The sequence below is a fragment of the Scyliorhinus canicula genome, chromosome 3 (assembly GCF_902713615.1).
Source record: "Scyliorhinus canicula chromosome 3, sScyCan1.1, whole genome shotgun sequence".
NCBI classification, from domain to species: Eukaryota; Metazoa; Chordata; class Chondrichthyes; order Carcharhiniformes; family Scyliorhinidae; genus Scyliorhinus; species Scyliorhinus canicula.
Window position 1 is genome coordinate 196034810 of NC_052148.1, and position 12111 is coordinate 196046920.

The 12111-nt window shown below is 42.7% G+C and overlaps 1 protein-coding gene across 1 annotated transcript in view; it reads right to left on the reverse strand.

The window, feature by feature from the left end:
• prmt9 (protein arginine methyltransferase 9) overlaps positions 1-12111 on the reverse strand; it is a 74259-nt gene that overhangs the window by 38972 nt on the left and 23176 nt on the right. Inside the window, exons 2-3 of the mRNA XM_038791958.1 lie at positions 5774-5922; positions 3090-3326 (exon numbers count right to left, since the gene is read on the reverse strand). Coding sequence (XP_038647886.1) covers positions 3090-3326; positions 5774-5922 — 386 coding nt within the window. The remainder of the gene's footprint in view (positions 1-3089; positions 3327-5773; positions 5923-12111) is intronic.

Genomic DNA, 12111 nt, shown 5'->3' on the forward strand with positions numbered 1-12111 from the left:
ACTGCCTGACAGGAAAGCAGCCAGTTAAAGGAACAAAGCAGGGCTCCACGCCTAATTGGACAGACTGGGACTTCATGTGAGAGAGGGGTTATGCCCTGAAGAGGAAGTCATTCACGGCCATCGATTTAAAGGCCCGAGTGCTCAATCGCTCCTTATTTCTTAGGGAAGGCTCAAAACAGTGAAAAATGAAGATGAAAAAATACAAAGACCAGCAGGCTCCGCTGCAACATTGAGTCAAGGTTCAGTTGGAAGGGCATTTCTTTCACCCTTGTGCCGGCTCTTCATACCTGGTGAAAAGCATTCCCAAGCTTTCGCCCATTTGATGCCCGAAAAACAGGCAACACAAAATTGCCTCTTTAACAGGTATGATTGCTTGTTAATTAGTTTTTCAAAATGGCAGGTAGGGTTCCGATTTCTGCACCCGCTCATCTTCCCTAATATTAAAGACTGGCACCATGTCACTGGATTGCTAACCTGACATAATCATGCCATATTTTACGTACACACTGGGACAGCTGTAAAATCCAGCCTATATCATGGGACATATTTAATTGTTGAGATTATCCAATTTAAATTTTTTAAAATAAATTTAGAGTACCCAATTCTTTTTGTTTTCCATTTAAGGCGCAATTTAGCGTGACCAATCCACCCACCCTGCACATTTTTGCGTTGGGGGGGGGGGGGGGAGACCCACACAGACACGGGGAGAATGTGCAAACTCCACACGGACAGTGACCGGGGCTCGGACAGTGACCCGGGTCCGCAGCACCATGAGGCAGCAGTGCTAACCACTGCGCCACCATTCCGCCCAAGGTTATCCAAATTAGCCAGTTAACAGAATCACCTGCCAACAACAAACAATTATTTTGTTGCATTGTTTAGCTGGTTCTGAGCTGAATTGATATTGTTTACGGCATTACTGTTCTGAAATGAATATGTACCTCTCTGAATTATTAATTTATCAGAATTTCTTGATGAACAATTCTCCCTAATTACTTAAGAGCATTAAAGTTGTTTTATTTTTTCTGCTGATTTAAAAGCCCATTTTTTGCTGATTCTAAACGGAGTTGAAATTAAGGATCCAAAAAACTAGATAAATTTAGGGAAAATCAGCAATGTTTTACATTATTGATCTCATAAAATAGTATACGAACAAAGAACTACAGTATACCAAATTTCATCGTTACTTCCCCAAAATATTACTATAAGATCAGTGAAGCTAAATGTACCAGGTGTCTATGATGCATATGTAAACACTGGGAGCCCAAATTTCTTGGGAACAGTGTTTTACTGACCAATTAAAAATGATTCACCTTCTTCACATTAAAGCAATCTTTGGGTTCTGTCCAGATACAAGGGCTCTAGTTGTTTTCTCCTCATTTTGTGAAGTTGGAAGAATCATGCTAGTTTATAATATAACCTGAAGAATACCATTAGTGTTGTCTTTTCTTTCACTTTCTGCAAAAAGAATTGGGCACAGAGATGATTGCACATTGTGTGCATAAAGATACCATGGCACAAATGGCACATATTGTGCATTCTGATGCCATTGAAGCGATTCACCACATCTCTGGTTCTGATATTTGATAATTGAAAACAGCAGAGGAAATTTAGGGAGTTTTCTTCCAATCAGAAAACAAAAATCCAATACTTGAAAAAAAGAGAATTTACAGTCAAAATAAGAAAAATAATTTTAATGATTTTTTTTTGGAGGGTGCAGGCGATTTGTTTAGGTGCAATGCCCCTTTAAATGTTTTTCTGCTGCTGGGCACAGCCTGCACGGGGAATTGCGGTTTGTTTAGAGGGAATATTTATCCTCATTAATGATTTCTTAAAAGACATGAACTTAAAGACTTTCCTGATAGATCTGTAAGTTTATCCAGTAGGTAGTTAAGCCATTCGGGCCAGAAAGGTACAGTTTCGTCTGGGGCCTGAGGACAGTAAAAATGGTCCCTCACTTTTTGACCACTGTTCAGTGACCATTGCCTTACAGCTCCCAGCGAGCGGAGCTCCTCGATCCAGAAAACAGGGCTAAGTGCGGCCTCATTGGGAGTTCCCCACTGAGGCCCCCGAACCACCCGGATGGGCGTTAGATAGCGGGGAAACATCCGGCTAATGTCACACGTTCCGGGACTCTGTTCCCATTCGGGTGGATAGCACTCAATACCTTTTGTTCAATAAGGGACCCAAAACTGCTCACGGTACTCCAGATGTGGTCTCATCAGTACCATGTACTGTTGCAGCAAGACTTCCCTACTTTTGTACTCCAACCCCTTTGAAATAAGGTTCAACATAAGGGCCCCGAAGCCAAATGCTCTAGAAATCTGGCTATGCCATCGGTTGTGAATCAAATACATTCGTTGGCCTTTCTGAACATGGCACTGGTGTCCTAAGGAACTAGTGTTCACTTTATTGTATTTTCTTAATTAAAGGAAGTTTGCTTTTGTTTAAAAATGTGAAATCTAGTAGCACAGTTCTTTCAGTTAATCACTAGATGTTCAAATTTATCTTTAAACATGAATGGTCCTGGGCAGCACTGTGACATAGTGGTTAGCACTGCTGCCTCACGGTGCCGAGGACCCAGGTTCAATCTCGGAGTCCTCAGAGTCTGCACATTCACCCCATGTCTGCGTGGGTCTTATCCCCAGAACCCAAAGATGTGCAGGGTAGGTGGATTGGCCACACTAAATTGCCCCTTAATTGGAAAAAAAATGAATTGGGTACTTTAAATATATAAAAAAATAAACTTCAACTCTGGATTCTTCCATAATATTGTTTCCTTGAACTCTTCAGGAACAGGACTGTTCATCTGCATACTAATTATGGCAGTTTCTCCAAACCTAAGCTATCCCTCCACCTCCCTTTGTTTTACTCTTGGCCCTTTCTCGCCTTCCTTCTCCCCCCTTCATTTCCCCCATTTGGAGCTTTTCCCTCCAAATCCCCCATTTGGAGCTTTTCCCTCCAAATCCCATCTTTATAATATGCATATCTATATATATATTATATACATTTCCTGTATAGACAGACACATTTCCTGTATAAACAGACATTGCAATCAGAACCAGCGCGTGTAGGAAAATGGTACAGACCTGAGAATGCCAGTTCCTGTTCCAATATCCAGGACGGATGTGCAGCCAGATTGCACTGCTTTCTGGATTGCTCGCTGATAGGCAATATTCCTTTTCTTATCATTCAGCATTAAAAAATGCCAGCGTTCTACTAACCAGTTGGCCACGCGATAAAAATTCTCTTTTGCATCTGCACAGTCAGGATTGAGCTTAACAGCTTTGTGGAAATAGCCAGCTGCTTCATCTCGGAACCCTATGCTGTTCAAAAAGCAAAGAAGACAGTCCAGAATTAAGTTTCATTTTTGGATATACTGTGGGCGGATTTTACCGGCTGTTCAGACCGGCGGGATATTCCGGCCCCTCCGATGGCGCACGGATTTCCCGGCGATGAGGGGTGCAGGACCAACCCGCTGGCAGGCCGCCTCTGCCGCCGTAACGCGCTGCGGCCTCGGTAAATCCTGCCCACTAATTTCCTCAAATAGATATTTTCTTAATCGCATTTTTCATTTAAAAAATAATGAATTCTACTTGCTATTATACAGGAGTAGAATCAATTAACAACCTGGTAACACAGGTCAGCTGTTTAGAGTACTGCAGTAATTTAAATTTGATTGTCGTTTCCTGAAAGCAGTTTGTCTACACTCCATACAATACACATATCCGGTCTCACATTTAGCAAAGTCGTTCAAATAAGAGTTGTTTTCACCTTCTATATGGTTTGCTCATAAACAGATCTTGGCTAGACACCCAAGACATGGCTGTAAAGGCAGCCAGGGCTATTAACCTTTGATTGGCATAGCCATTATCTTTGAATGTCTGGCCCAGTAGGGTGGAATTCTGTTCACCAGATGTTCAGCTCTGTGTTGCCCTGAAACTAGATGAATGCCCTGAGGCTGAGTCTCATGCAGCCTCCTGTGGTAATTTGACGAACAAGTGTGCCATTGCAAGAAATTATTTCCTGTGAATCAGCTTTGAATAATAACAACAGCTTTGAATAATATTAACAGCAGAAGTATTGTATACTACTGTATATAAATCAAGCTAATAGCATAGATTCTTTAGTGAATGACCAAATGGGAATATTCAAGGTGAAAGAATTTCTGTATCATTATATTTAGAGGTAATTTTTGGAATAGGTTTAAACTATGGTCGGAAACATGGTTGGAGCCATTCCTAGCACAGAGGTTGTGACTGTTGGAGGCCAATCGCCCCAGCCCCTGACACTGCTGAGCAGTTCCTCAAGATGGTGCCACAGGCTCACCATCTTCGCCTGCTTCATAAAATGACATTCCCTCCATCTTAAATTCAGAAGTAGGAATGTTTGCTGATGATTGTAGTGTTCAGATCCGTTCACAACGACTCATAATAAAACAGTCTGTACCCTTATGCAGCAAAACCTGGAAGGATTCCAGACTTGGGATGATAAGTGGCAAATAACAAATGTCAAGCAATGACCATCTCCAAAAGAGGAAATCTGACCACCTGACCTTAAGGTTCAATGGCATTACCATCGCTGGGTCCCCGACAATCAACATCCTAAAGGTCACCATCGACCAGGAACTAACCACCCAAAGAAGTGGAATCTTTCATGGAATGTATTTATTTCCCATTCCTAATTGCCCTCGAGAAGATGATGGTGAGCTACCTTCTTGAACCGCTGCAGATCATAGGATGCTGGTGCACCCACAGTGCTGCTGTGAAAAGAGCTCCAGAATCTTGAAACCACAACAGTGAAAGAGTTACGATATAGTTTCAAGTTGGAATGATGTGTGGCTAGGAGGCAGAGGTGGTGGGTTTGGACGGTGCTGTCAAAGGATCCTGGGTGAGTTATCCAGGCTGGGAAACCTTGTGGATGGTAGATACTGCTGCAACTGTGCATTGGTGGTGGAGGAAGTCAATGTTTAAGTTGGTGGAGGAGGATTGCTTTGTCCTGGATGGTGTCCAGTTTCTCAAGTGTTATGGGAGCTTCATTCATTCAAGCAAGTGGAGAGTATACCTTCACATTACTGACTTACGCCCTGTAGTTGGTGGACAGGTTTTGGGGAGTCAGGAGGAGAGTTGCTTGCCACAGATTTGCACAATAGCACAGTGGTTAGTACTGTTGCTGCACAGCGCCAGGGACCCGGGTTCGATTCCTGGCTTGGGTCAATGTCTGTGCTGATTTAGTTGATTTCAGGTAAAGCAATGATAGAGAGTCTGCAATTGAAGTCAGAACGTTTTTGGTGAAGAAAAACAAACAGAAACAGCTTGCCCTCTTTATTACTCGTTGGTAAATGCGTCCATATAGTTAGGACACCAGGTGAGGAAGGGGTCAAGTTTAGCTGCGATACTCACTTAGAGACACACGGTCAAGGATTATATGTTAATAAAGCCAATTGGGCAAGATACTGGGGGTCAATTATCACCCATAGAACCATACAGTAGCAAGTATCTATTTTTGAATCTCTCTCTGACTTCCTGGAATGTCGATATCTGTGAATCCTAGACAAAAACTGGATTGTGCTACATTGTTGTAACACTTATGACTGAATTCATTAATACTCAGTTCAAGATCACTAAATTGTATGTGGTATGTGGGTGGGCCTTGAGGAGGACAAGAGGTCACAGTAACAGCTATTAAGGAGTTATTTTTTAAAAAAAGAGGTAAATTATGATCATTTGATATAACAGATATTGAAATGTAATTGGAAAGTAATTCCACAAACCTAAATAGATGTTCTCCCATACTGTTCCATATTACTTCATTATTGGGGTAGAGTTCCAAAGCCTGTTCATAGCAGTCAAATATATCCTGAATCCGACTTAAAGAATTAAGTTCTTCGGCCCATTTAAGTAGAGTGTGTTGGAAAGATTCCTGTGGTTTCAGAGATAAAAATAAATAATGTAAAACTCATGAAAAAGAAAATAAATCAAAGTAAAGACAGATGCAAGTGCCACGGTTTTACTCCTGCATTAGCAGCGAGTGCAAACAGTGATGTGACCGTAAAATCGCATGAGAGTCGGAATATGAGAATCTTGCCAGCGAGATCTCACTTTTCAGTTCTCCACCCTTCCCCACCACAAAACCAGTTTCCCATCCAGGAAGGTTGGGAGCCTCATTTCAATCAATTTTCAAATAATTATCACAGTGGGCTAAACAGCTGGTTTGTAATGCAGAATCCAGGTTCAATTCCCGTTCCATGCTCCCCGAACAGGTGCTGGAATGTGGCGACTAGGGGCCACAGTAACTTTATTAAAGCCTGCTTGTGACAATAAGCGATTATTATTATTTTTTATTAATTAGCAGGCTCCGCTGCCATATCGAACCCCCACATTTAGGATTACCCATCGCTAACGTTTACAACTGTTTTTCAAGAACGGGAACCACGCAAAGGCAACCCTCTGTGCCAGGCGTACAGATAAGTATAGTCCTGAGGGTAGAGGGATATGCCTGGGCAGTGCTCTGGCATTGTCGGTGGGCCCTCTGGGGAGTTCTATTTGTGGAAGGGTTCCTCTTATCACTTGGGGGGAGGGGTCCTTGTGCGTATGCAGTGTTGCCCTTATCGGTTGGGGGGGGGGGGGGGATTTCTCTTTTTTAAATAAATTCAGAGTATCCAATTCTTTTTTTCCCCATTTAAGGGCCAATCCACCTAACTTGCACATCTTTGGGTTGTGGGGATGAGACCCATGCAAGCAGGGGGAGAACGTGCAAACTCCACATGGACAGGGACGGGGAGGGGGGGGTTTGCCCTTGTGTCTGCGTGGGGAGGTGTCGTCCTCGTGTCCATTGGGCAGGAGGGTTACTTTGTGTTATATCAGAGGTCAGGGCACTCTTCTGATCTCGAGATTCCCGGCTGACCACTTTTTCTGCCAGCGTGACAGTGTGGGCCACGTCTCCGGATTTTATCTGCACAGAGTGCTGGATTATCTGGAGAGGAAACCCGGCAGTACAGCCTGGGAGCTGCCCACTGGTTTTCCTGCCTCAGCCAGGGCTCTGTGCATAGAATTGAAAATTACATCTAACTAACCAGATTAGACAGGAGGATTTAAATTCTCATGATTAGTTAGTAAAGTACCCTTAACTAGGCAAGTACATTAACATTCAGGACCAAAGTTGCATCCCTATTTTATAGTAATCTATTTGCTAAAATTCATTGTTGGTGTATCATGTCACTTTCAGAATAATAGAAGGAAAACGAGTTGGAGTTGATGTTTTACCATCTAACAATTCCCATGTTCCAAAGAAGGAGCCAACTTACAGTGTCTCTTGTTGAGAGTTGGAACTGTCGACTGTAACTGAGACCATTGAACTCCAGTTTCATGCAAAAAGTTTGATCAAAAAGTCTTTGAAAGCTCACTCTACTGGGCTAAAACATAAGGGGTTGGGTTTTTCTGTAAAAATAATGGTACGGCTAACGGCACTCACCGTTATTGACATGAGAATTGGGCAGCAACACCCAAGGATCACACATGCAAAGTTAAATGTGGAAATCTGGAAGTTACAGTGTGGGAGATACACCAGCCCTCTAAAACAGCACCTCATTGTCTGTCTCGTCCTTCAAATACATTGAACAGCTTGAAGTTCCTGTAGTTACATCATAGATACCAACTAGACTCACTAGAAAATGTACGGGTTTGTTCATTCCAGTATAAGAACCCTTTTAATGGTGTGATTATATCATAATTACCGTCAACAACTTCTATTTTTGAGTTCTGACAGCCCCACCTCATAACTTTGAAATGCAGGTATATTTTTAGCCTTGACAGCTGCAAAAGGATATTTTGCTGCCCTCCACTACAAAATAAAACAAACTTATAAGGAGCGATAAAGCAGTAGAATAATTACTTAATTGAAACAATGCTCGGAAACTATTTCAGAAGTATAAAGGTCATTTGATTATAGAATCATAAGACTACAGCACAGAGGCCATTTGGCCCATTTTCCTCTACTTCTGATAGGTCTTCAGCTACGCCAGAATCTACTCTAATTCCACTTCCCTGGAGTCAATGGAGTGTTCAAAGTTTAAATAAGATAAAAACAACATGTTAAAAACTAGTGCAAAATAAAATCTGTTTTCTGAAGATGCACACCTGCAATATTTCCTCTGTAAAAAGTGCACAACGGATTCAGTTTAAATAAATGTTATTTAGTTTATCAAGGATTAAATGAGAGGCTACCCTGCTCAAAGCAATGAACACTCAACTAGGCACAAGCTACATTTGCTTGGAATTCTCATCTCCTGTCTGGAAGGGCAGTGCGCTGAATAACTAATGGGAAACCACAGGCTGAATGACATGCTCTCTTTCTTTGGGGATCACGAGCAAGCTACCTTTTCTAATTGTGTGAAGAACTGCATGAAATTATCAAGTGGGCTGGCATTGGTTTCATTATCTACTTTTGCTACTGTTGCATATCGCAAGAGATGTTTGCACGAGTAAATAAAAGGGGCAGCAGGGTAGCATGGTGGTTAGCATAAATGCTTCACAGCTCCAGGGTCCCAGGTTCGATTCCCGGCTGGGTCACTGTCTGTGTGGAGTCTGCACGTCCTCCCCGTGTGCGTGGGTTTCCTCCGGGTGCTCCGGTTTCCTCCCACAGTCCAAAGATGTGCGGGTTAGGTGGATTGGCCATGCTAAATTGCCCGTAGTGTCCTAATAAAAGTAAGGTTAAGGGGGGGGTTGTTGGGTTACGGGTATAGGGTGGATACGTGGGTTTGAGTAGGGTGATCATGGCTCGGCACAACATTGAGGGCCGAAGGGCCTGTTCTGTGCTGTACTGTTCTATGTTCTATGTTCTGTTCTATGTTCTATGTAGGGGCGGAATTCTCCGGGGCTGTTAGCCCGAGGCGTTAATCACAGTTGCCCGATGAATCGGGTGCGAGGGCAAAAACGGGATTCTCCCCGCGCATCAATCCTGTTGTGAGGCTCCCAGTTTGCCCCAACAACATTCTCAGCCAGAGCAGGAGGGAATATGCAAACACCTAATTAAACTTCATTTTCATTTCCATATCATTATCAGGCAGGAAACCTGAGTCACCAGCCTCCTGGGATGCTCCAACCACCTACCCAGCTGGTACTCATGCTGGGATGAATTGGTTCAAGTCCTGACAAGCGGGGGCCTGGCGTCTCACACTCTGAGGGGAGGCTAAGGAGGTGAGTACCCTGTCTACACTTGCCTCCAGGGCGCTGAGGAGGATCTTTTATGGGTGGTGGGGGGTCAGGGGAGTTTGGCCTGGGCTGGAGGGGCTCAGATCGGGGGTCTTTCCCATGATGGGGATAGTTTGGCAGGACTTCCCATCTGTTGCCTTAAAATTCATTAAACTGTCTTTCAGCATGACAGGATTCAGTTTAAAGTCTTCCCTTTGATGACTTGGAACCCTTTGATGTCTCTCCAAGCATGTCAAGTTCAAAGATCTGACAGGTGAAAGTGAAACTGTTTTCTTTGGAGCCTGAAATCTTTAATCTCTCTCCCAGCATATCAATATCAATGATCTATCAAAAGAAAGTGAAAGTCTTCGCCATAATATGGTGGAAACCTTTGAATCTTTGCTTTTTTCACAGTCACTTTCATTGCCATTTAACATTATCAAGCCTCTGTGCATGCTTAGGAGCAAAAAAGCTTTGAACTGCATTATTTACATTCAATTTGACATTGCCTTTTACAAGCCTCTTGATTTACAGGTCCAGGCAATTTTATAGCAGGCATTACCATTGTTTATTTTTGTAGCTCTATAAGGATCCATTAATTCTGATTAGTCCAATGACTCTTGTCTATTCTATGATTCCAAGCTACATATCAACAAGGTGCAAGGTTTGATCTCTGCTACACGCAAAGTTTAGTTTTTACTCTCAACTGTGATTCATTTACATTGCTTCCCCCATTGTTAAATAACCTGCCATCACTCACTGTTTAAGTTCAAGTATAAACACTGGCTACTAGGGTAACATTGAGGCACTTTGCCAGCATCTTAATTTTAAACTGGCGCATGAAGAGCTCGAGAAGTGAAAAGAGCAAAATTGTGAGCCAGTGAAAAAAATGTAAGTCGCCCCATAATGCCAGACAAAGGAACATTTCAGCAAATATCGGCACGGTGACATAGTGGTTAGCACTGCTGCCTCACGGTGCCAGGTCCCGGCTTCAATTCCGCCCTTGGATGACTGAGTGGAGTTTGCATGTTCTCCCGTGATTACGTGGGTTTCCTCCGGATACTCCACTTTCCTCCACAGTCCAAAGATGTGCCGGTTGGGTGGACTGGCCATGCTAAATTGCCTCTTAGTGCCCAAAGGACTAGGTGGGGTTACTGGGTTACGGGGATAGGGTGGGGGTGGGGGGTGGGCCTAGGTAGAAAGCTCTTTCCAAAGGTTGGTGCAGACTCGATGGGCCGAATAGTCTTCATCTGCACAGTAGAAATTCTGATATTGCCATCTGTGAACAATCTCCAACAAATTGACAGCACACTCGGTACTCATTCTGTCAATCACCAATCAAACCTTTTATCAAATTTTTTTAGAAAATTAAACCATCTATTCTGCTTTTTCATGCATACCACACAATTATCTTATGCTGAACAACAAGGTCTGTAAGTTAGCTCATTACCAACCTAAATGTGCCTTATGCAAAATCTAATATACGGAAATGTAAGAAATATATCCCAGCAAGAAAGAAAGGCTCTTTGAGAAGGATACATCATCCGTAGCTAAATAAGGAAGTCAAGGAAGTATTACTTTGAAAGAAACACCACACAAATCTGCAAAGATTACTGGCAGGTCAAAGGATTGGACTGAACTTGAGAACCAGCAACAAAATACTAAAAAGATATAAATAGGCATATATAGAGTATGAGAGAAAGCTAAGTAATATAAAAACAGACAGTAAAGTCACAAGTATTCAAATAGGAAAGGAGCAAAAACAAGTGTTGGTCCACTAGACAGTAAATCTGGAGAATTGATATTGGAAAACACGGAAATTGCTGAGACGTTGAACAAGTATTTTGTGCTTTCATGGGGGTGGACTTAGAAAACTTGGAAAAGATTATTTTTTCAAAATAAATTTTGAGTCCCCAATTCACTTTTTTCAACTTAGGGGCAATTTAACATCGCCAATCCGCCTACCCTGCACATCTTTGTGTTGTGCGGGTGAAACCCACGCAAACACGGGGAGAACGTTCAAACTCCACACGGACAAGTGACCCAGAGCCGAGATAGAACCTGGGACCTCGGCGCCGTGACTTCCAGAAGATTCTTGAAAATCAACAGATGATAGGAAAGGAATAATCACCACCACCAGAGAAATGGTTGGAAAGCTATTAGACCTAAATGCTGACAAATCCATAGGACCGGGTGACCTGCATCCTAATTGAATGGTGGAGCAGATCGAGGGGCAGAATGGCCTACTCCTGCTCTTATATTACTAAGAATCAAGTTTATTAAAAGTTAAATTAAATTACGGCAAAGGATCTACATAACAGATTTCACTTGAGTTCAGTACATCAATTATTGAGTTCAGTACATCAATTATTGCTCAATGAAAGGTTGTAGGTTGAAGTCCCACTCCAGACTGGAGCTCAAAATATCACAGCAGAAGCACCAGACCGCTACTGGAAGACTGTTGCAATGCCATCTTTCAGAAGTGCCATTAAGCGCCAGCTGCCTGTCCTCTCAGGTGGAAGTAAAAGATCCTCTGGCACATTTCAAAAAGAGAGGGGACTTATCCTAAGTCTCCTGGCCAGTATTTATCCCTCAATCAGCATCTCTAAAACAGATTATCGGGTCATTATCACATTGCTGTTTGTGGGAGTTTGCTGTACACAAGTTAACTATTATGTTTCACACATTGCAACAGTGACACCACTTCAAAAGTACTTCATTGTCTGTAAAATACTTTGGGTAGCCCTGTAACTATGAAAGGCACTATATAAATGCAAATCTTTCTTTTTAGGTATGTATCACGTCCTTTTTCAAGCACAAACCGGGCAATATAAATGAAAAGGGCATTTCTCACATTTAAAATAAAGCTACCAGGGTGGTACGGTGGCACAGTGGTTGGCACTGCTGCCTCACGGCTCAA